This window comes from Chionomys nivalis, chromosome 12, assembly GCF_950005125.1.
Source record: "Chionomys nivalis chromosome 12, mChiNiv1.1, whole genome shotgun sequence".
Classification (NCBI taxonomy): domain Eukaryota; kingdom Metazoa; phylum Chordata; class Mammalia; order Rodentia; family Cricetidae; genus Chionomys; species Chionomys nivalis.
Genome location: NC_080097.1, coordinates 34,722,521 through 34,748,568, shown reverse-complemented (window position 1 = coordinate 34,748,568; position 26,048 = coordinate 34,722,521). Strand labels below are relative to the sequence as shown.

Genomic DNA, 26,048 nt, shown 5'->3' with positions numbered 1-26,048 from the left:
CATCACTGGCTTCTCTGTGCATCCTCTGCTAGATTTGCAGAGTAAAGCAGAACTGGGTCGACATAATTAAGATCCATGCTTGGTTAAACTTACTGGGATATGCTACCCATCCATCACCACACACAAAAAGTTTAGTTGTATGGGATTTATGCATGTCTTAAAATTATTAGCTATATCAAATGAATATGATTTAATAACTTTCCTTCCTCATGATAGATACTTATGAGCAGTAGTGTGGTAGAAGTAACATTTTGCACAGGCATGCAAAATTTTAAATTCTGTATGTTGTATTACTTTGTTATGTATTATGTTTTCTTTATTTAAATGTTGGGTATGTGTAATTAGATCTGTATTTAATACTACGTAATATTATTTTCTGCCATTTGCTTCTGTATATGAGAATCCAAATGAAAGATGCCATGTGGACAAAAAACAACTTTAAAGTACCTAAATCTGACATTCCAGAGACCTTAGTGGGCAAAGGCCGCTCTTTGTCTAACAATCTGACTTTGATCCTGGTGATCCTCATGGTGGAAGGCGAAGGTAGACTCCTGAAACTTGTCACCTGACCTCCGCAATCATGATTTGACACGTATAGAAGGGTGCACACAAACAAACAAGCCCATGCACACTAAAGAAAAAAAATCTTTCTGTGTGAAAACTTAATGTGTAACATTGCTGAAATTTATATTTATATTAAATACTTAACCTTTTGTGTACATTTACAAAATGTGATGCCAACTTTGTTTTTATTAGTTATCTGCTTTGGTAAAACTTCCTTCTGGAGAAGACTACAATTTGAAGCTGAGGTTGCTTCACCCTGTAGTACCGGAGCAGAGCACGTTTAAAGTGCTTTCAACAAAGGTAAGCAAGTTGGAAACTGTAACCTGAAATAGTAGTATCTGCAAGACAGACCCTGGTAGATGAGATCGTCCAGGTACAGTAGGCTTGTAGTCCCGACTCCCAGTGTGTTAGAGGTCAAACCCAGTTTGTGTGTGCTCGGCAAGTACTCTCCCACAAGTCTACATCGTAAATCTTGTAGCTCCTTTTAAGACACACATTAAGTTAAAAGGGATAAGTAAATAAGAACCAAGATTTTTTTTTAATTACATTTTCTATTGCTCTTCACCTTATATTTTTATATAGGGCGGGTCTATGGCTGTACTGCAGCTCCTGTAGTTATTTAGCGTGGCAGACCAGTGAGCCTCTGGAGTCTGCCTGTTTCTGCCCTACCAGCTCTAAGACTAAGGGCAAACGACCCCGCTGCATTGTCTGTGTCTGATGGGAATCTAAGCTTGTGTCCTCATGCATGCAGAGCAAATACCTTAAAATTTATTTTAAAAATCGTGTATGTGTGTGTATTTGTGTTGGGGTGCATGCACTTGAGTGTGTGTGTGTGTGTATTTGTGCTGGGGTGCATGCACTTGAGTGTGTGTGTGTGTGTATTTGTGCTGGGGTGCATGCACTTGAATGTATGTGTGTGTATTTGTTGGGGTGCATGCACTTGAGTGCAGGTGCCTAAAGAGACCAGAGGCATTGGATCCCCTTGGAACTGGAGTTATTGTGAGCCGCCCAGTGTGGGTGCTGGGACATTCTGCAAGAACAATTTATACTTACTGCCACTGAACCATCTCTCCGTTCTAACCAGCCTCTTAAGATTTGATACTCATATGTTTGTCAGTGTGCTCTGTTTTGATGTACACACATTCAGTCTCATACGGTTTATAACAGTACTGTAAGGATGAATCTGCAGTTTTTAAAATTTTTTTGTTTTCTTAAAAATTTATTTATTATTTATAGAGTGTTTTTTCTGCATGCCAGAAGAGGGAACCAGATCAAATTACAGATGGTTGTGAGCCACCATATGGTTGCTGGGAACTAAACTCAGGACCTCTGGAAGAACAGCCAGTGCTCTTAACCTCTGAGCCATCTTTCCAGTCCCTTAAATTTTATTAAGCTGAATATAGGTTATCTTATTAAGAGGAAATGATGAATATATTTGAATTATAATTTGATTATATAGTTTAAATACCTGTTTATTTTAAGAAATAAGATTACACAATGGAATTAGTTTTTAGAGTATTAAATATTTCAAAGAGGAAGGTAGTAGTGTAACTTAGTGGAGAATATAAAATTGAAAATAAAAATTGCAGGGTATGGTAGTGCATACATGTAATCCCAGCATCCAGGAGGCTAGGGTGAGAGGATTGATGTGAGTTTAAGGCAAGCCTGGGCTACAGAGGATTTTCAGATCTGCATGGGTTAGGTAGAGTGAGACCCTCACTTAAAAAAAAAGAAAAGAAAAAGAAGAAAAATACAATAAAATGTATGACTTGTGATTTAAAAGGAAGGGAAATATTTGTCCTTTAAGAAATGTTTGGCGCTGGGTGGTGGTGACGCACGCATTTAATCACCAGCAGAAGCAGGTGAGTCTCTCACCCTCGCCTGCTCTACAAGAGCTAGTTCCAGGACAGGCTCCAAAGCTACAGAGAACCCTGTCTCGAAAAAAACAAAACAAACAAACAAACAAAAAAGAAACATCTTGCTTATCAGGAACAAAGTTGATTAATAACGAGGCCGCTACATGACAGAGTGCTCTGTGGGACAACACAGAGCGAGAGGAGGGTCGGTAGTATTTCAAATGCTGGTCCCACCCACATAGAGTTAAATTTGTTCAGTAATAGAACTTTGAGTTGTCAGTCACAAAACTGGGGATATTATGAGAGGCAAGTGAGGAGATGGTGAGTTTGCATTGTGTATTTATTAATCATATTTTAGTTGTTTTGGTTTTTAAGTCCAAGACTGAATTCAAAGTGTCGTTCTCCTGCCGTGGACTTTAGTAGGCTGAAATTCAGGTATTGTCCTTTGTTGTGTGCCCCCCCCCCCTTTGCTAGGCATTGAATATAGGGCCTTGTCTAAGCTCACAAACACTATACTTAGATATATTCCCAGCCCATGAGATTCTTACTGCATGTCTATTTGAAGTAATTTGAGTAAGAATGAAGATATGAGTGACTTAAGAACTTGTATTTCACATATTTGACATAAATGCAGCTTGTGTGTCAGTTAAACTGATTTTTTAGCATAAGTTTGCTCACTCTATTTGCTGAATTTGGTAGTTGTCCCCTTATATGCATAGCACTCAGTGACGCTTGTGTAATGGAAGAATCTCAATTGGAGTCAGATTTAACCCTGTGGAGTTGATTCAGTAAATGTTTTACACAGAGAAAGAAAACAAGTTCATGGACTTTAAACACTTTCCCCCAAGTTTACACTAAATAATTGTTCGCTGTCATGGTGGTGTCGCATGCCTATATCTTTACAGAAATAAATCGAAATCTTTGATCATTTTCCTTTTCAAACAGCAGAGGGAGGCAGTGTGCTAGGAACATGGTTCAGTGAGTAAAGAGTTTGCCACACAAATGTGAGGCCCAGATTTCTAGAACCTACATAAAATCAGGTGGGTGTGGTGGCTGCCTGTGATTCTCAGCATCCAGGAGATGGAGGTAGGGAATCCCCAGAGCAAAATGTCATAGTAGCTAAAATGCTGTGCTCTGAGTTCAGTGGGAGACCCCACCTCCAAATAAAAGGTGGAGAGTGATGGAAAAGACACTTGATGTCATCTTTGTGCGTGCGCGCGCACACACACACACAGCATGCAAATATAAAATGTGGATAGTAATCTTAGGTGGTTCTGTTAAGTAAGCTGGTGTATGTAAAGCACTAGCACATAGTACTAAATAAATGCTATTTACTCTCATAATCCAGATTTTATTGTAGCTATGAAACAGTACAAGCAGACTATAGGAGAGGTGGAAAAGTATACAAAAACTGCTCCTACCATTGATGACATGTGAGCATATTTCCAAGATCTTTCAAGCAGAACATGTACCATAATCAACTGATGACATTTTAGCATGCATTCTTCTGAATAACCAGCTTTTTCTCGGTATGCACAATGCACACTGGAATGTTGTTGCTCTAAGGTGGAGCCTTCAAGAAGAGTAGTACAAAACAGAGATTTGGGTGGCAAGTCATAGCACAATGGGAGGGAAGAACCAAAGCTTTATCTTGTGCATGACACATTGTGCTGACTATCTTGATACTTGATAAATGTTAGAATTAAGCAGATAGAAGAGGTGGGGAGAACCAGTTTCCTATAAATTCCCCTCTGACCTGGTCATAACATGGTTATGCACACCCCACCACACACAAAATAAGCAAAACTAAAATGTAAAGAGGTGATTATTAAGTGATTCAGTGTAAGAGTAAAGGTAGATTATTGAGTCTTCTCACAGGGGGCCTGAGTTACTGCTCTAACACTAAGGGATTTGATACACCTATTGACTGCAAAGACCAGAATAAGAGAATGCTGGGAAGGCGTCATCCTGAAGACAAAGAATTGCTAAATACAACCATGAGGCGATGGTTTGCAGACGGGTGCCAGGAAACTGCCACAGTCCTTCAGGCCCCGAGAGAGACCCTTCCACCACCAGCCTGTAGTGGTTGGTGAGACGGACCTTACTGCTTCTTAGGGCAGTGTCTGCATGCCATGATTGATTGCTTAGGAGTGGTGTTGGAGGAGTTGTCTTTCACTGGGAAGACTTAAGTTTTCATACAGAGAGTCCTCAGGGGTGGATGGTGGCATTTCTGCAATTTAATGCCGGGAACTGATAACCCAGCACAGTGTGCGTTCTTAAAGATGACGTGTAGATGCTGTTTGAGATATACATACTATCTTGAAAGGCCGGGTGGTGGTGGTGGTGCAGGCCTTTAATCCCAACACTTGGGAGGCAGAGGCAGATGGGTCTCTATGAGTTCGAGGCCAGGCTTCAAAGTTACAGAGAAACCCTGTCTAAAAATAATAATCATAATCATAATAATATTTAACTACCGAAGTTTTAAGATAATTGTGTGTGGTAGGATAAGATGCATGTACATATATGTGTGCATGTGTATGAAGGCCAGATCAACATCTGGTGCCTTCCTCAACTCCGCTTTTTCAGACACGGTCTCTCACTGAACCTGGAGCACATTGATTGGCTAGATTAGTTGGCCAGCAAACGTCCAGGAACCCTGCTCCTGTCTCCATCTCCTTAGCTTTGGGATTACAAGATGGGTGTCAGCTTTGTACACCATGCTTGTGGGGCAAGCATCTTAACACCCAAGCGGCCATCTTCTCAACCTTTCCTCTCTCTCTCTCTCTCTCTCTCTCTCTCTCTCTCTCTCTCTCTCTCTCTCTCTCTCTTTCTTCTTGCTTTTTTTTTTTTTTTGGACAGGATTTCTCTGTAACAGCTCTGACTGTCCTGGAACTCGCTTTGTAGTAGACCAGGCTAGCCTCAAACTCACAGTGATCCTCTTGCCCCTGTCTGTTGAATGCTAGGATTAAAGGCATGTGCAACCACTGCCCTGGCATCATCTCAAACTTTAAGGAAATTTCACTTAAATAAAAACAAGTTGGGTCATTAATGGGTAACAATGAAAACATTTCCAAAACTAGATAAGTAATTCTAGAAGTATCTACTAGAATCCTTAAGACTTATGCTTCGTTTTAAAAATCATCTACAAATTGAAAATGAAGTAAACATAAAGGAAGTTCTCCCCAACTTGCCTTAAGTAACCATTGCCTGCCTGCTGCTGGCCTAGTGGTGGAGTAAGTGTAACTTCAAGTTCAGGTCAGCTTGTTTGGGGATGTTGCTAAGAGATTTGACTTTGTAAAGGCCTCTTTGTTCATACCCCACAAATGCTCATCAGGTTATATAACTTTCTGTAAATGTTAGTGCTCGTTTGTGCTGCTCTTCAGGTGAAAGAGGAATGTGGTACATGAATTTGATGGGAGTCATTAGCTCACCAAACTAGACTTGGATGCAATATTTGGTCACACAGTGCCCTGTTGAGGTCAGTAGATGCCTGTTTATGTCTCCTCAGGAAGAGTCGTACAATGGAGCATTTAGTGTCAGGAGACGGGGATGTGAGGAGGAAGGCCAACCTTGATTAGAGAAAAGAGCAACCAGTATTCTTAGCCTCTGTGCCTGTGTGTGGTACCCAGCACCCCTACCAGGCTGCTCGCAACTTCTTGTAACTTCAGCTCTATGGAACTAGGCTCTCTTTTTCTGCCCTGCAGGCACTGCACACACATGGTCGTGCATGCACACACACAGCTAAGAAATAAAAGTAAAGTTTTTTTAAATGTATGCACCCTAAAGCTATTTTATATTATATAAAATGATCCTCAAGCTGTGTATCTAAAATTATTATCTGAAACATAAATAAATCTGTTTTAGCTTTTGCCCTAATCCCAAGACATTATTTAAAAGCAAAAACTATTTTTAAAATAAAGTCTAAAAATCTGAACCTTTTCTTGTCCCAACCATAGGAGATTATACAATTGTTGCGCAATTGTATAATTGTTGTATAATAATAGAATTGGTTGTACTATTATTCAATGGCATAAGTTCCTCTGAAGCAAATGAAACAGATGTGTGTGTGAATGTAGGGTTGAGAACCGTGTTATCTCAGGTCGTTGCTGACATTTGCTCTGTGAGAATCTGCTGCAGGGGGTTGTTAGAATTCCTGAGTTTCTTCTCCTTAGGTGTCTGTCTTTTCTATTTACCAATCTTAGAGCAAAGATCAGTCTCTTGCTATCGTCAAATGTGCCTTGAATGGCAGAATCATTCCTCTTTACTTCTTTTGTAGAAGAATAATAAAGCATTTAGACTTCAAGACCCTTCCAAAAAAACCTGTTTAGAGAGAGCAAGCACATAGTATACACATGCATATGGAGGTCAGAGGACAACCTTGGAAATCATTCTCTCCTCATGTATGTGGGTTCCATGGATTATCAGGCTTAGCAGTAAGCACCTTTACCCACTGGGCTTTCTCATTGACCCGAATTTCAAGACTTAATTGTAGCTCATATGATATGTGTGTTGTGTTTTGAAGGGTAAAATGTTAAGAGTAGAAACAAAATAAATGTTTCATAATTCTTCTGATTTAACTTTGTATAATTTAGGTAAACTGTCAAAGACACTATTAATTCTTATGAAAGTTTGATGACTTAAGAAAATTGCATTTTTACTCTTTTATGTATGTTACATTGAGTAATGGATTTTATTTGTGTTTCCTTCAGATTGAAATTAAAATGAAAAAGCCAGAGGCTGTGAGATGGGAAAAGCTAGAAGGGCACGGAGATGAGCCTACACTAAAGCAGTTCACAGCAGGTTTGTGTTTTCGCCTTGCTGAGGCTTAAATGCGTTGTGTAGTTGAAATTAAATAATGATGAGCAAATGAGCATTCTCCCTACTATTTATGAAAAAAGTTATTCTAATTTCTGAAGCTTGAACACAGACAAATGGTGTCAAAGCCCCAGAAGAGTTGGAGTTGTTCACTGTTAGTCTGTGACTCTGAGCAGCATATCCTACGGTAAGGTCGTCTGCATCACTGAGTATCTCTTCCCTTCCCTCTTCCAGCTTTATTCCTTTCTGTTTCTCCAGCTGATTCCTCACCTCTGATTTCCTAGACTTTCAGAACTCCACAGAGCTGGGCATTTGGACTATTTCTGTTGCAAATATAGACATGGACACAAACCAGTAAAGGAATGCTTGGAAGAGAAGACAGCTGGGGTTGATTTTGTATTGCCCTTATGTGTAGAAATCTGTTCTAAGCATATATAACCAGCAGATAAGCATCTTTAACTAGTGGAATAATTCATCTGGGGGACCCTCTTAGAACTGAAGCCTAAGATTGTATCTTAGTCTAATTGCCTCATCACTGAATAGGGAGATATTTCTTTTTGTTTATTTTGTTTCTTTTTATTTAATACTCTGATCTGATGGCTGAAATAAGCCAACAATGCATCTCAGCTATTTTCATACTTTTACCCCTTTTATAGTAGAAAGCACATTAGCTTGTAACAGCTTTTAGGAGGTCAGTTATCAACAGATCCCATGTGCGTGCATGCGCACGTGTGTGTGAATTAATTTCATGGTGTATAGAAGTTGTAAGAATAAAAGTGTTTCTTCCTCCTCAGTTATAGACTTAACTAATTGGTAGCAAAGATAGTAAAACCAGGAGAGACAGCGGCAGATGATTTCTTGTTGCTTCTTCAAAGGCCGTCTGGTCTCTTGGGACTGACTCCCAGATGTCTGGGGCCCAGGTTTATATAGTGAACAACTGTGTAATAAATACAACGCTCACATAATAGCCACCACTGTTATTTCTTCCATTTTATAGGCTCAGTTCACCTAGGATTTGTGGAGGGCTAAGATGCTGGGCTTCAGAGTATGGGTGTGGTAACTGTTGCTGCTTCCCGTGGGACACATTCACCAACAGTGGAGGTGATCTCTGCTGTCGCAGTTGTCTAATAAAGTAGTGAACAAGAAACTCCGATTACGCTCAGGCGTTCACACACCATCTCTAATGATTCAAGTTGTTCTGAGATTAAATATCATGTATGAGTGTGTGTGTAGGATTTTTCTAAACGGAGTCCCTTAGAAATTCACGATGCTTTCCCTCCTGTCCTGTTGTGTTTGTGAGGAATTAATATGCTTGTCAGATCCTGTGTACTGCAAGCTGGAAACTGTAGATAAGGGCAAGTCACTTAACCTAACTGGGCCAGCGTTCTTATCTGTAGAGTAGAGATTAAAACTCCATTCCCATTCTTCCTGGGAGTCAGCATTAGAATTAATTAAATCCATGTTCCCGGCTCCTTAACCGTGTTATACGTTTTTTTTTGTTTTCTTTGGCTACCAGTGAAAATGTACAGAGACAGCATTTCCAGTAGAGGGAAGCAACATTTAGAATGTTTAAATATATGTTTTAAACATATATACACACTCACACATACACCCTGAGTAAAACTAAACCAGGTCTTCCTGGGTTTGTTTTGGTGAAGGATGGGTAAATAAACTATTTATTTACTGGCGAAGGCACAGGAAACAGAATGAGTGTTTGTTTCGTAGTTTCTCAACTGTTTTTAGGAAAGGGCTGTAGAAGAAACATTTAGATTAGTGTCACTGCAGTGTGATCTGGAAACTTGGAATAAGCCTCTTTTTTTTTTTTTAACTTTAAATTTTACTCATTTTATATACCACTCATAGTTCCTGCTGCCTCCCTCTTCCCCCTCCTTCCCTTCCTCCCGCTCCTCCCCTACTCTGCCTCCATCCCCTCCTCTTGTTGCACCCCTCCTTTCTACACCATCCAGTCCTCAGAGAGGGTAAAGCCTCCCATGGGGAGTCAACAAAGCCTGGCACATCAAGTTGAGGCAGGACCAAGTCCCCTTCCCCCCATCAAGGCTGAGCAAGGCATCCCACCATAGGGAATGGGCTCCAAAAAGTCAGTTCATGCACCAGGGATAAATCCTGGTCCCACAGACAGAGCAGGCTACAACACTGTTGCTCACATTTGTCATTCAGAAGGCCTAACTCGGTCCCATGCAGGTTTCCCAGCTGTCCAGAGTCCATGAGCTCCTACTAGCTCTCTTTAGCTGTCTCTGAGGGTTTCCCCATCATGATCTTGGCACTGCCCCCCCATCCCTGCCTTACTCAGCTAATCATTTCTGTCTCTCTTCAACTGGACTCCAGGAGTTCTGCCCAGTGCTTGACTGTGGATCTCTGCATCTGCTTCCATCAGTTACTGGATGAAGGTTCTATGGTGACAATTAGGGTAGTCATCAATCTGAGTACAGGAGAAAGTCAGTTCAGGAACCCTCTCCACTATTGCCAGGAGTCTTGGATGTGGTTGTCCTTATAAATTCCTGGGAGTTTCCATGGTACCAGTTTTCTCCCTGGTCCCACAATGGCCCCTCTATCAAGGTGTCTCTTTCGTAGCTTTCCCTGTCTCTCCTTCCCCCAACTCGGGCCATCCCGATCCCTCATGTTCCCTCATCTTCTCCTCAGCCCCGACCTCCTCACCCCGTGATCTCATCTATTTCCCCTTCCTAGGGTGATCTTTGTGTCCCTCTTAGGGTCCTCTTTGTTACTTAGCTTCTCTGGGCCTGTGGATTGCTTTTGGTAAGATTGCCATTTTTACTATGTGAATTCTACCTACCCAAGAGCATGGGAGATCTTTCCATTTTCTGTTATCTTCTTCGGTTTCTTTCTTCAAAGACTTAAAGTTCTTGTCATCCAGGCCTTTCACTTGTTTGTTTAGAGTTAGCCCAAGATATTTTATACTATTTCTGGTTATTGTAAAGGGTGACGTTTCTCATGAACATTGATGCAAATACTAAATAAAATACTGACAAACTGAGTCCAAGAACACATCAAAGAATCACCCACCATGATCACAGAAATGCAGGACTGCTTCAACATAGGAAAATCTGTCAATGTAAACCACTATATAAACATACCGAAAGAAAAGAAACCACATGATCATCTCATTAGATGCTGGAAAAGCTTTCTACAAAATCTAACACCCCTTCATGATAAAGGTCTTGGAGAGATCAGGGATACAAGGAACATTATATAAACATAATAAAGGCAATATAAAAACAAGCCTACAGCCAACATCAGACTAAATGGAGAGAAACTCAAAGCGATTCCATTAAAATTAGGAGCAGATGGTTGTGAGCCACCATGTGGTTGCTGGGAATTGAACTCAGGACCTGGTGCCCTCTTCAGGCCTACAGACATACACACAGACAGAATATTGTATACATAATAAATAAATAAATATTTAAAAAAAATTAGGAGCAAAACAAGGCTGTTCACTCTGCATATTTATTCAGTATTGTACTTAAAGTTTTAGCTAGAGCAATAAGATAACTAAAGGAGATCAAGGGGGTACAAATTGGAAAGGAAGAAGTCGCTATTTGTAGATGATATGATAGTGTAGAAGATACGATAGTGATACATAAGTGAGCCCAGAAATTCTAGGAAACTCTTAGACATGAAAAACCTTTAACATTATGGCAGGATATAAGATTAACTCAAAAAATCAGTAGCCTTCCTATATACAAATGATAAACGGGCTGGGAAAGAAATCAGAAACATCACCCTCCTCTCTTGTTTTTAAGAACTGTAAACTGTATTGGCCCTTATAGTTGCTGTATATTGATTACTTGAAGTAGGATTAGGCTGCATTGATGTGTAAAATGCATATGCAGTTTTTAAGATTTTTATATAAAAATATCATGTATTTTCCAGTTGACTTCATGTTGAGATAATATTCTTTCTTGCTATGTTAGGTTAATATATATATTTAAACTATATACATATATATACATACATACATACATACATACATACACACTTGTCACTTTTATTGTTCATTGTCCTTCAGAAAACTAAGCAACTTATTTCTGATAATACAAATTCTACCCCCTTGCCACCTTCTTCCTTTTTACATCCATTAAGATAAAAAATCTTGAGTATGTGAATGGGAAAGAGTTCTTTGTAAATTCTGTGTCGATTTAATAAATTTATTTTACATCTTGAGTGCAGTCCCCTCTGCTCACAGTTCCTCCCTCCCACCTCTCTCTGTGTGTCCCCCCCACCCCCAATCCACTTCCCCTCCATTTTTGCTTAGGCAAGGCAGGTCTCCCTTGAGTATCAACGAACCATGGCACGTCAAGTTGCAGTATGACTAAGCACTTCCCCGTGTATTGAGACTGGGAAAGGTGATCCATTCTGAGGAGTAGAGCCCCGAAAGCCAGTAACAGAGTCAGAGAGAGCACCTTCCCACTGTTAGGACTCCCACAAGAGGATCAAGCTACACAACTGCAATGTATGTGCAGAGGGCCTAGGTCAGTCCCAGGAAGGCTCCCTGGTTGTCAGTTCAGTCTCTATGAGCCCCCTATAAGCTCAGGAGCTAGTGAGATGGCTCAGCAGGGGGAGGAGCTTGTTGCCAAGCCTAATGACATAAGTTTAATTTTAAGGATCACCATATTCATTTAAATAAATAAATCTGATCTTTAAAAAATATTTATTTGTATGAGGTTTTGTTCCATGTTTGTATATGTACCATGTGTGTCTGGTACATGTGGAAGTCAGAAGAGAGTACTGGAGTTAGGACCGTTGTAGGCTGCCATGTGTGTTCTGGAAACTAAACTCAGGTCTTTTGCAATAGCAATAAGTGCTGTTAACCGCTGAGCCATCTCTCCAGTCCCCAATAAATATAAATTTTAAAATAAAATTATCTCAGTTCCTTTTGATAACCTAGTGCTAAAGCTGTTGATTCATGTATGTGGATGACATTTCTGGCTGTTACTATAGTTTAACATAGCTGTTCTTAGACTTGCTGGGTAATTTTATTTGTTTGTCTGTTCTCCATTTATTTGTGTGCCAAGATCTTAATTCCCTTGGTCTTACAGCATCTCTTGAGTTGCCATGCCAGTAGTGTTTGTATGCAAGTACTCTGTATCCACAGAGATACACAGATTCTGTTGTTTTCTATATTATATAGAAAAGTTTATGTGTTGTTATTTTAAGATTGTGTATTAAGATATAGGTAAGTGGACTATTTTCAGCATTCAGGAGCCACTTAATATTTTCTTCTTAATTTTTTCTCATATTATGTGCTCTGATGTTTTGCCTGAATTATGTCTGTGAGGGTGCCATCTCTCCGGCCCCATGGAGTTACTTAATATTTTCTACTGAAGTAATCCAACATATGTGTGTGCGTGTGTGTAGGAGTAGGAGAATGGAGCATTAACTCACTATTTGGCAGTTGGTTTTATTTTCATAGCATTTCTACATTGAAAGATAGCTAAGTATCCCATAGAAAAGCTCTACTTCCAATATTAATATTTGAGGGGTAGGCTGGAAAGATGGTTCAGTGGTTTAGCACACTGGCTCTTCTCATAGAACGTGGTGCCCAGCACTCACATAGGCAGTTCACAACTACCTGTAAGTCCAGTTCTAGAGGACCTGACACCTTCTTGCTAAGGCATTTGAATACATACATACATACACACACACATATACATAAAACACTCAGGTACACAAATAAAATAAAAAAAATTTTAAAAGCTTTAGACATTTAAAAATGAGGTATGCTTTTTGGTAGTATTTGGAACTGATTTAAAAGCCTTGAACATGGGAGGCAAGCATTCTGCCATTGCCTCTAATGGAGCATGCTAAAAAGTGTGTGTGTGTGAGTACATACTGGTGTTTTATAAATATTTGTACTGCCTTTCTAAAAAATGTGTTTATTTTACTGGATGTGTATGAGTACCCGTGTGTGATATGTGTGATGCCACAGGTCAGAAGTGGGCTTTAAACTAGAGTTCATGAATGGTTTTGAGCTGCCCTGGTTGTGTAGAGCACGGATCCTGTGCAAGAACCTGAGCCATGTCTTCGGGCCCCATTCTTTTGTCAAACCTTTGCTTATTTTCTAAAAATTAGTAATAGTATAACTTTTGGGGAGGGCTGTGCATGCCAGGGCATGGGACAGCAGTGTAGGTTCATTCTCTCTCAACTTGTTAGGTTCTGGAGACTTGAACTTGAGTTATGAGGCTTGTGCAGCTGCTCAGCCAGCCCCCACCATCCTTTAACTTTAGTCTCTCTTTTCTAGTTAATTTTTCTTTTCTATTCTTTTTTTTTTTTTTCCCTCTTGAGGCAATTCTCATAGTCTGACCTTAACCATAACAATGTAGTCCAGTCTGGTGTCTAAATTGTGATCTTCTAACTTCAGCTTCTTGAGTAACTTTACTTTCCATGTAAGAAATTCCGTTTACTTAACCCAGTTCCCCTTTGATTAACGTACAGAATGTTTTCATCTGATTTTGTATATTATATCAAAAGCATATGCTTCAATGAATTACTTTGCTCAGAGGAAGCCTGAAATTCTGCAGTATACTAACTGATTCAGTTTTTGAAATGTAGATCTAATTATTGATGTACATAACAAAGAGACCCCTACTGCAACTTGAAATTCAGTGACCCTAACTTCTTGCTGAGATGTTCTGTGCACTCACCGTGGTCACAGTATTTGCATGTTTCTTGACATAAACGTGCTGATGAATCACTTCTGTCCTTTTCACTTTGCAGATGTGAGGAACCTGTACCCGTCATCATCTCATTATACCAGGAACTGGGATAAACTGGTGGGTGAGATCAAAGAGGAAGAGAAGAACGAGAAGCTGGAGGGCGATGCAGCTTTAAACAAGCTGTTTCAGCAGATCTACTCAGATGGTTCTGATGAAGTGAAACGCGCCATGAACAAATCATTTGTAAGAAGATAACGTTTCTAATATTTCAAATATTTTTTTAATTATGACAGTAAATTTTGTACACTTAAAGTAAGACTGAATAGTGAATTTGAGCCCAAACTGCATGACCTGGATAGCTAGGAGAGTTCTGGGTGGACTTGGCTGAAGATTATTTCTTCAGACTTAGTGGTTGGAGAAGTCCAAAACTTAGAGAAGAGACAAGAAAAATTTGTGAGTTAGGAGTTAGGAATCTTAAGAGTGCCACCATTAATAGGAACTTAGTTTTTAGTTGAATTTGTCATAACTGCTCAATGAGCTCCTACTTTTTGTCTTGTAGAATCATAAATACATTATTTTCTTCTTTAAAATGAACATAGAGGGGAAAATCCCAGAACAGTATTGGGCTGGTAGAAAGTATCTATTTATTAGTCAATGACTTAATTTCTCACTTGACTATGAAAATCAGGCTTTTGCTAGAGTAGCCTAAATATCATCTGAATCTGAGGTTCTTTTGACAATTCACTGCTGTAAAACTGTATAAGTTGTTTATTTATGTAAACTTAATGTATGTGTGCTTGTTTTGTAGTATGTATGTATGTATGTATGTATGTGTATGCCTGTGGAGGTCTATTAGTCTGTGTATTGCCATGTATACGTGGCATTACCTCGTTTTCTACATGTCTTGTTTCCTTGGCGGCTGGCTTCCATTGGCAGCTACATGACGTCTTCCTGACTCCTTCTTTCTCCCTGCATTCAGTTTAGTTTCCCCACCTACCTATATTCTTCTGCCCTGCCATAGGCCAAAACAGCTTCTTTATTAACCAATGATAACAAGACATATGCACAGCATACAGCAGAGGTCAGAAGAGGGTGTTGGAGCCGCTGAACTAGAATTACAGGCACTTGTCAGCTGTCTTGTGTGTGCTGGGAACTGAACTCTTCTGTAGTCCAGGCTGGGCTTAGATTTGCTGCATGGCCATCAACTCCTCAGGCTCCTTCCTCTATCTCCCAAGTACCCATGTGCCACCCTACCCAGCCATTATATTTATTAAAGATACAATCATGAATTTTACAAGGAAAAATAGTGTCTACTCAGATCATTCCAGGCAAGAAGCTCACTCCTGCTATTGACTTCCAAACGTGTGCTAGAGAGAGTAGCCGTTATGTCATGTCAAAGATACATTACAGCTGCATCCATTTCCATACAGAAATTGACAGTTAAAATGAGTGATATATATATTCATAAAGTAAGCCATCTGTGTGGCAACATAGACCTTAAATGTGGAGCTTGCTTCTGTCTCTGGGGAAAGACAGAACATACTGTCCTTTGTAGTTGTTCACTATAATTAATTATATAAGACCAACATAGGACATAATGAGGAGATACTAAATAATAGCACAGTATTTTACCTTCTATACAGAGAGAAGGGAAATTGTGATCAGTGAATATGACCAGATTAAAAACTAGTCACTTGTGTGAGTTTTATAACTGAGAATCCTCTTGGGAGTAGCTTTTGTTACAGGCTTGTCACATTTAATTTACTCATTTTATTTGAAGCCTGCCATGTGCCAAGCCACCATGATTAGGCCTACAGCATAAGTACTGCCTTTACATGTGTGGTTCAGCTAACTTGTGATTAGCAGGAAGAGTTGTTGTACTGAGTACCTATTGTACAGACTTTTTCCTCATTATTCCACAAGCAGTACTGTATGACAGCTGCCTGATAGTACACAGTCTCGGATATTCCAGGCACTCTAGAGGTGATTTGTAGTGTAGTGGAAAAGTGTGCCTAGGTTATATAAAATTTCTGTGCCATTTTATATTAGAGATTTGTAGCATCTGCAGAGACTTGTGTGTGGAGGAATGGTGTGCCAGAGCCCTTTGGTTACCAAGGAATCTTTGTTGGTAAAATACAGTCCATGTCTTTGAAGGACTCTCTTCTTTAGTTCTAGTCAATAATGAGAAGTAGACTTGAGGTGAATTCTTAAGTGGATATGATGGTAATACTAGCACTTGGATGCTAATGCAGGGTTGTGAGTTCAAGGTCATTCTGAGCTACAGAGCAAGACTGTCTCAAAAACAAACATGAAAAGGAAAGGAAGCAGTTCTTAAACTGCAAAAGTGCTATGTGTATTAATGGTAGTTATAGAGAAGATTGATTGCATGGGAGTACAACCTGGTAATTATGAGTCTTAAGAAAGTTGGCTGGTTGAGCTGCTTACAGTGGTGCTGCACACTCACCTTCAGTCCCAGCACTCAGGAGGCAGGGGCAGGCAGATCTCTGAGCTTGCCAGCCTGGTCTACAGAGAGAGTTCCAGGACAGGTAAGGCTGTTACAGGGAAACCCTGTCTAGAAAATCAAAAACAAAAAAACAAGTTAGTTGGCTGGCAACTTAGCTGACCGGCAGGTGCTTGCTGCCAAACATGATCACCTGAGTTCAGTTCCTGGGTCGCCTGTAGTGGAGGGAGCGAGCTGACTTCCACTAGTTGTCTTCTGGCCTCTACATGTGTGCCATGGCATGCCCGTGCCTATAAACATATGTACATGCACATACACTAACTAAATGGAGTTTAAAAATAAGAGTCCAAGACCACCAAGAGGTGCTGACATTCACATTTGGAAGACTGGGGAATATAATAGCAGTCCATGCAGCAGAACTCAAAGGAGTTTGCAGAAGGCATTAGTTATCTTGAGGTTCCAGTTCCAAAGGGTACACAACTTCCTGTGTGTGTTAGTAGTACAGGCAATTAAAAGATTGCAGGTTTCAGGAATCACACCATACTCTGCTGGGATCCATGACAGTGAGTCTTTATCACAACAAATGCGTGGAAGTTCTAGTTCTTTAGAAGTGTGACCCTTAGTCTTTCACAGATGAGCTTCCTCTCCAGTCCAAGTTTTTAATAATATTCTGTATTGCAGAACACTTGGCCACGAAAAATCTGTTTGGTGATTTTCGTTATTAGGTAACACCTTTGCGTGTGTTTATACCAATCAGGCATATACTGTCCTCTACCAATAGCTTGACAGAACTTCTCGGTATCACCAAGAGATAGAAGATGTTTGACGCTGCTGCAATTGTAGTGTTAAATATACACATATTTATATGTATATTCTGAAATATACTAGGTTTTTACCGTAATTTTAGAATATACATATATGTATTTATATGTATATTATCTTGGTGTTGCAGTTCCAAAGGGTATACAACTTTTTGTGCTTGTTAGTAATATAGCCAATTAAAAGAGTGCAGGTTTTGGAATTCACATCATATTCTGCTGTGATCCATCAGTGAGTCTTTTATTACAACAAATGCATGGAAATTAATTCTATGTATGTGTTTATTTTTATGCATATTCTAAAATTACAATAAAAATATAGTTTAGTAAACTAGTCAAACTAATAATTGTGGTCAAGTATTATATAATTGTATGAGTTGTCCTTTTATCTGGCTTGTAGCTCGGTGAGTGTGAACTAGAATTGTGTGTTGTATTGTGGATATTATTAATGGTTTTGACCACTAGGCAGTCAAAATTCTTTGGCTGTGTTGTAATTTTATGACATCACTATTGTATCAGCAATTCATTGCTGACCAACATTTTTATGAAGTGTATGACTCTTCACATGCTAGAATTGCTGATGGGCTATGTATTCATTACCTTATGGTAGACACCCAGTTCACAGGATGTTGACTTGTGTACCTCTGTTGTGTGTGCCTTAATTAAAAAAGGAAAAATTCAGAGTACAATAGAGTGTGTTTGACTAAGAGAGAGCATTAAATGGGGATCCTTACAATTCTGTTTAACTGGTGTAGAAAGTATATTTTGCCTGGCTTTTACTGTCTTCATCAAAAAAAAAAAAAAAGATTATGTCATTTTGAAGGGGAAGGAATTTTATTTTCATTTGAAGGTGAGTTTTCCATGCCATGCCTCTATCAATTAGCAGAGTACATGGCCCTTAGTATGGGGTGTATGCACAGGATGCCTGATTACTCTATAGTTGTCTCTTGTCAGGTGTTTGGTCCATTTTAAGGAAAATACTGAATTTTGATACATAATGCAGGAGTGAACCTTTTTTTTTTTGTTTCAGATGGAGTCTGGTGGTACAGTCTTGAGCACCAACTGGTCTGATGTAGGTAAAAGAAAAGTTGAAATCAACCCCCCTGATGATATGGAATGGAAACAGTACTAAATAAATCAGTTTGCTATCACAGCAGTGCATTGTTCACGAGTGCCATTGAGTGCTTTAGCACACTCTTGAATTTTGAACAATATCTTTTTGAAAGATGAAACCTTTGTCTCTGTGTGGTTTAGAAATGATTTTCCTGCAAGTATTCTAAAGAGTGATGATCACATCTTATCACTTCTGTCCATAGGATTTCACCCGTCCTGAGACTGAATGAAATGTCATTTGTTCCTAGATAGATACTCTGTCTCTTTAATAACATCTTGGGTAATTGCCTTACTTTTGATGCAGTGTTCTGTTAATAATTTATTAGACCTGGCAGCTTTTTGTGGGCATACATTTTTCCACTTCAGTGTTGTGTTTACTTTTAGGAGCTGCTTTTGAACGAGTTATAGATATAATTTTTCTATGAAGCTTGGTTTATTATTTACCTTTCTCCTAAGTTTTTATTGAGAACATAGAGAAATTACTGCAGAGAATTTCCTCATATGGTTTTTATGAGAATTATTTGTAATTGCACCCAGATTTTGTTTCTCCCTTCCAAATTCCAAAATAAAGTATATATTCTGGAGTTTATTTGCACACAGATTTAACTGTCCTGAAGGTGATCTGGAGCGGAGGCCGAGAGAGGCCTCGGGACGCACAGCTGCACCGCTTCTGCTTGGCCGCCATGGCTTTGGCTTTAGTACTTTGGTGTTTTGCTACTTTGAGTGTAAATTAATATGCATGTAGTTAGTATTTGTGCCTGAAATCTGTAGATTCTTTGAGGATAATAAAAATTAAAAGACATCATCAATTTCAGAGTTTATAATATAGCTGAGAGAAGGCTAACATCCAGGAAAAGGTTACAAAATGGTTGAATTTTGTACAGAAAAGTTTTGAAACCAAAAAATGTATTCATTTACCATAAGTGACCTGCAGATTGGGCATCATTTTCTCAACCTTTTGTTATAAAAATATTTATTTATTATGTATACAATATTCTGTCTGTGTGTATGTCTGCAGGCCAGAAGAGGGCACCAGATCTCATTCCAGATGGTTGTGAGCCACCATGTGGTTGCTGGGAATTGAACTCAGGACCTTTGGAAGAGCAGGCAGTGCTCTTAACCTCTGAGCCATCTCTCCAGCCCCCATTTTCTCGACCTTTACAGTGTAGTGGTGGGTGTATGTTCTAGGTGTGGCAGGCATTTTTGTGGCCAGGCATTCTCTTGCCCCCTCAGAGCTGATGAGGAAGTGAATGACAGACATGTTGGCAAGCATTTTATTTATCTCTAGAAGGTGTAGGAATTGGACTTCTTCCTTTCAACCCTCAATAGTACGTGTTAGAATTCAGACAGTTGCAGTGAGCAGGTTCCAGACCCTTTGTTAATGACTGTGGAAGCACGCAGGAACAGGAACATAGGCGAGACTGCCTGTGACTTCCTGTGCGCTGGCTACTGGCATCAAGGTTCACACCACCGTACCTGGCTTATTGCGCTGGTGTTATCACGTGTCCTTTGCCCACTTAAAGCTGCAGGCTACTGCCTTGTTCTTGAGGGCAAGGGGCAAGGTGAAAGTGACTTTGCTAGAGAGGAGTTCCAGGGTCTCCTTTGGGTTTGCTCTGGACGTTGAGTTTTTCTCAGTGTTCATCCCAAGTGCCAGGAGGCCTGCTACAGAAGCAGTTTAGTAAGTCAGGACACCGTTCAAGAGTCCAAAGTCCAAACCTCTGTCTTCCTAATTTCCAGGACTTTAGCCTTTTTTGCCCCCAAAATTCTGTTTTTATTTTATATGTATGTTTTCATGAATGTGTATATAGTGTGTTTGTGTATGAGTGTGCACACCCAGTGACGCATAGGCCAGAAGAAGGGTGTAAGAGTCTCTGGACATAGACTTACAGACACTTGTGATAGAGCCTCCATTGGGTGCTGGTAATCAAGCCTGGACCCTCGGCAAAAGTGGCAAGTGCTCTTAACGCCAGAGTCACCCTGTTTTAACCCTTTATGTCTCAATTCCTTTATTAAATAATATCAAGGGTCTTAGAAATTATAACTAGTATTTTGTGAATATAAATCAGTTTTACCATTCAACTTTAAGAGTTTTTATATTTGGTATTTTTGCATTATTTCTAAAGCTATATTATATAGAGATGCTTATCCATTTAACGACATTTGCTTCACATTGTTGAGGATTTTGCTGAAGTAAATGGACTTCCTAATGTATGACTAAAAGCATTATAAAATATATCTAAGTACATTAGATTTATCTGTCAAAGGAGTTTTGAGAAATGGGTCAGGCTTGCCCAAAAGTGCCAATTCCAGAGTACTGCGTGCTCCCTATTTCAGATCATGGAAGCCTATAAATTCCCACAGTTCTGAATAACTTATTGTCCATTCTCTCAGTGTACCTATTAATTGCTTTGTCTTTTTAGACTTTCCTGTTTATTTCTCAAGTTTTGCTTCTTTTAGTGTCTTAAGTTAGCCTCATATATTGTCACCTTGGACTCCAGTCCTCCTCCTCTACCTTCCAAGAGCTCTATTACCACATCTGAAGCATGCTCTCCCCTCCCTCTTTTCTCTCTCAGAGCTTAGGGAATTAAAGTACTACGGTGTTCTGAATTTTCTGATAAGCCTTGGGTTATTTAGAGACTATCTTTTGCTCTGAATCCTTCTAAAATACATTTGTCTAAAGATAAACTAGAAAATATATTTGTAGTGAAGCAGTGTGAACTGAGTGGGGGCAGCGCACAAAAGGTTTAGAGTGTGGAGACATGTTTAAATCCACACATAATGCATCTGTAGTGGAGCAGTGTGAACTGAGTGGGGGCAGCGCACAAAGGGTTTAGAGTGTGAAGACATGTTTAAATCCACACATAATGCATCTGTAGTGAAGCAGTGTGAACTGAGTGGGGGCAGCGCACAAAGGGTTTAGAGTGTGAAGACATGTTTAAATCCACACACAATTAAACCATGAAGGGCAGCACACAAAGGGTTCAGAGTGTGAAGACATGTTTAAATCCACACATAATATATTTGTAGTGAAGCAGTGTGAACTGAGTGGGGGCAGCGCACAAAGGGTTCAGAGTGTGAAGACATGTTTAAATTCACACGTAATTAAACCATGAAGGGCAGCATACAAAGGGTTTAGAATGTGAAGACATGTTTAAATCCACACATAATTAAATACGGAAAAGAAATCAGCTGAAGGCATAATTTATACACCCAAAATAGTGGCGAAGATGAACAGGTTCGTTGCTGGAGGAGGAGCTTTGTGGTGGAGTGTATGCTGCTAGTGTAGATTTGGTCTCTCCTCTTCTTCCTCTGTGTAGAACAGACTATCCTGGTGTTAACACAGTTGGTCCAAAACTATTCTACAACTTGAGGCAACTCTCCTGCCTGGCTTCTGAGTTCAGGGATTAGAGGATCTAGGATTTCAAGGCTGGCCTGGGTTACATGATGTCTGGCATTGCAGCGCAGGTCCTAGAGCTGGAGGTTGCCTGATGCATTTGCCACATGCTGAGGCAACTTTGCATTGGGACAGTGGGCTCATCCAGAGAGTGAGGCCCCTAGATTCCATGTTAATGCATGTGCATACACACACACACGCGCACACACACACACACACACACACACACACACACACACGTCCGAGTTTTTCCAAAATTTGTTTGTAATGATAGTAAATGTTAGCACACGCCGGATGGAACAGAAATTCGAATTTGTACATGTATCAGGAATTATAGTATACTTTTTACTGTGAATACTCTGATGGTATAGATGTGAATTAATTTACATTGTTGTGTATTTTCAGGAAATTCTCAATTTAGTACTCATTATTTCTGCCCTTTATCCTCCTTACATTCCAAATTACAAGTAATATCACATTATTGTAATCTTTGCTTACCAAAGCAGTTGTTTTAGAATAAAGTATGGTTACAGCAGAATAAATATGGAGATGAGATTGGATTGCACAGAATGACTGGTTGTGAACAGGGCCTTAAGGATAAGTGTGGTGTAGGGTTTTATATTTAATGGTTTTCTTAAAACCAGATGTGCAGAACAGATTTTTATGGGCCATCTGCTAAGACTAAAGGTAGTGTGAAATCTCTCGTTCCCTCAACCATGTATTTGCATTCCTGCCTGTCAAGATGGGGAGACAAAGGAAAACGGATGGGAAGTCTAGAGCTAGAGTGGGTCTTAAATACTGTCTGGTCCAAAGCTTTGGCGGGGGTGGGGGCAACCTTTAAGCAAGTGTTCTCATAGCCTTTTTTTTTATATAGTGATTTCTGAATCTTAACTCACCTAAACTAGTGACATCACAGTTTCTCAAAATATCAGGCAGCTGGAATTATGGCATTAGGAAGGTGCTTTTCATAATATCTAGGATAAATTTTACCTGGAAAGCTTGGTGGGGGGACAGTTGTTTCAGTTTTGAATGTAGAGTTTGGCTTCTGTCCTGAAGGCTTGAGTTACTAGGTGGGTTGTGTAGTGAGTGCTGGTTTTGAAGCGGTTGGCCTTGGGAGGGTGATTTAGTGAAGGGGAAAGTAAACAAGCTCCAGGCCTCCCAGGTATCTCAGTTCCTATCCAGTGAAAATTAAATGGCAGGACTGGGAGCTGAAAAGATGCTCGTGGAGTTTAGAGCACTTACTGCTCTTGAAGAGGACCTGGCTTCAGTTCCCAGCACCTACACATGGCTCACAACTACCTCTTCTGGCCTCCCCGGTCACCAGGCATGCACACAGTAAACATACATACATGCAAGGAAACACTCGTTTACCTTAAAAAAGTAAGACAGCTGGGCATATAGGCTATTGGTAGAGCACTTTCCTAGTGTGTTTGAGGGCTTGGGTTCAATTCCCAATGCTACTGAAGATTTTGTTTGTTTTTGTAAGGTAAAGGAGAGTTGCTCAGTGGTTATTTTGAACCTTGAGGACCTTCAAACGAAGTCATTGAGTCAAAGTCTGGCAGTGCACATGAAAGGAAACCTGCCCTTGCAGTCGCGGTAAAGCATTGAAGACAGGGATTTGGGCAAGACACAAGTCTGTCACTACCTTGTGTTCAGATGGAGCAGAGAACAGCAGAGGACTATGCTAGAGTCACAGTGAGGCACTGTTTCTGTCACTGCCTGTGTGCTCTGCGTATGCACAGAATGACTGAGGTGTGAGTGCTGGTTGAATAGGCCGAGAGAAGTGTGGGAGTGTATACTTAAGGAGATCCTGTTTTTTAATTGGTTGTTTTTACTACTTTATACTTAGTAGTAGGGATATGTTGGTTTGTTTATTTTGAGATATGGTCTTTAGGACAGGCTGGACTCACTTTTAGCAAGCTTCCTGCCTTGGCTTCTCAGTGCTGTGTTTACAGACATTGCACCGTGCTTGGTTTCTGGAATCTGCTAAGAGAAATTTCATGCATGACTAGTTGTTACAGGTTTTTGGACTCGAGTCATATAAGTCAAACTCATTATAAAAAGATAGGCAATAGTGTAGGCTAATTAAAGGTAGGCCTGTGAAAAGAAAATTCTTTGCTAGGAAATGATCCACTCTTTGGAGTGCCAAAGGATAGGAAGCCAGAGTAGTTACAGAGTAGTTCAGAAAAGTAAAATAATTGCAAAAAATATCTGCACACATCAAGTCAGTTTAAAAGATACAGGTCTTTCTTCCAGAGTGCTTTGTTGCTTTTATAAGTTCTGTTGCTATCTGCAGGAGAGGATTAAAAAGGGGTGTGTGTGTGTGTCAGTCAGTTTTCTGGCGTTCCAAACGAGTTGTTAGGAATCATGGGTGAAGAGAAGGTTAAGAAAGGAGCAACTTTAGCATAGTGTGGGCTTGTTATTTCCAGTCCTCATCGTTGTCTTTCTGGTGGTAACATACCATACCCTACTAGGGAACTGACTCCTGTATTTTTATGTAAAAACAAGATGTGAAAAGGGTTCGGTGACATAAATGTCTTGGAAAATAGTGTTAACTATATGCTAAGCTTAGATCATCATACACAAATCTATATTTAATATATACATATGTATATACATACATTAAATATCTAAAAACTGAATTAAATATATTTGAATATAAACAGTGTAAATAACCTATGGTGATTCCTCCAGTTAGTTAAAACTAACTTGTTTTATAAATTTAATTATAATTCTGGATCTTTTCTTAAAATGAAATATACTTGTATATTTGTGTAGAATATGAGCATGAATATATATATATACATACACACACATATACACATACACACATAAACGCACCATTTAAAAGGAGTTCAGCTTTCTTTCATAACAAAAACACTCTATGCATTATAAAATGTTTTGTGGTTTTCTTTCTTTTTTTTTCTTTCTTTTTTGCTAAAGCTTGGTTTCATTGTTCAGATTTGCACTTTCATGTTTGTGATAGCAATGCATGTAGGCTTTGTCAGTTTCTCCCTACTCCCTAATAAATCAGTTAGCTTTAAAAGTGTGGTCGTTTCTATAAAGTACACACTGTTGAACTGATCGATACACCCAGCTCATACAGAAACAAGCCCCTCAAAGCATTTGTGTTTGTAAGATGGAGATCATATTTCACCGTAATAAAATCTGATGTAAAATAAATGGTTGAGTGGATTGAATAATTTTAGTGTGTCTTTTCAATGTTAGAATTATTTGAGGTGGTAGGAGAGATGTAGGGATCAGATCTAGACGGGCCACAATACAATCTGGTATACCTCAGTGATGTAAGTTACTATGACCACAGTGATGCAGAAGTCAGGCCTTTCCTCTATTTCGTTTGTGCCTGTTGACACCTAGCACATCTAAGACTGAATTAAGCCACCGTTTGGTTCTGGGTCACCTTAGGACCTTGGGAACCAGCCTACAATGTTCTAGAAGTAATGGTTTACACCACTCCTGAGAAGTAAGTGTTTAAAATATTAGGGCATCCATCATCAGCACAAGTGTGCACATACTGATCAGTGTCCATCAAATTTTAGCATAGCAAAAGTCAGCTGTGTGTGTAGTTGGGGATTGGCCTGTTTGAAGGCAATAGAGGATTAGTACAAAGTCATGGGAAGCTTTTGCTTTTTCTGTGTCCTCTTCCTCTCCTTACTTGACTCTTTTCAAAGTAGCCTCAGTTGTTTTCCTAGAGAGCACTTGGGCTTTCCTGTCATCTAACCTTGAGCCTAACTGCCAAATACTATTTTTTTAACTGTCGATGTCCTTTGTATTCAGTGACGTTTTATAACTATGGTCCCTCTTCTGTAAAAACTAAACCACCCACCTCCCTTTTCATCTAAAGGTTGTACTTCAACCTGGTTGAACTTTTTGTTTTTATCTACTTCCATCTGGTAGAATGTTAAAAAGGAAGCAAGTGTCTTGCAGGAGACAGCTTTATTGTGGCCTGTGCTCCTTGCTAAGCTGCCCTTTGGCCTCTGGAATGCCTTAGGTTCTCAGGAAAGCTTGACCTAACATGAAAACCTAACCAGCCATCTCTACCTAGAATCGGATTGGTATCAAGTTCCATTTTCACATTCCATTCTGAAGTGTTTCGTTTCCAGTTTGTCCCACCTGGCATCAGTGTGTCTGCCCTTTCCCCACATACTCCTTCCGGAACACCCATTCTCTCACTTCACAGTCTAACTCAAAGTAGGTGTTCTCCGAGGAGCCCTTTGCTTCATCCTTCCTAGGATGGAATCCTGATGACTAATCTCTTTGATCTTGTTTCTAGAACCCAGTATGAATTATTGGTCTCTGTGGGTGTGTGAGCAT

At 39.7% G+C, this 26,048-nt stretch overlaps 1 protein-coding gene across 1 annotated transcript in view; it reads left to right on the top strand.

Moving 5' to 3' along the window:
- Sugt1 (SGT1 homolog, MIS12 kinetochore complex assembly cochaperone) overlaps positions 1 to 24,875 on the top strand; it is a 45,278-nt gene extending 20,403 nt beyond the window's left edge. Inside the window, exons 10-13 of the mRNA XM_057786311.1 lie at positions 757 to 864; positions 7,130 to 7,220; positions 13,989 to 14,170; positions 18,237 to 24,875. Of these exons, the coding sequence (XP_057642294.1) occupies positions 757 to 864; positions 7,130 to 7,220; positions 13,989 to 14,170; positions 18,237 to 18,338 (483 nt within the window). The 3' untranslated portion in view covers positions 18,339 to 24,875. The remainder of the gene's footprint in view (positions 1 to 756; positions 865 to 7,129; positions 7,221 to 13,988; positions 14,171 to 18,236) is intronic.
- The last annotated feature ends 1,173 nt before the right edge of the window (positions 24,876 to 26,048 follow it).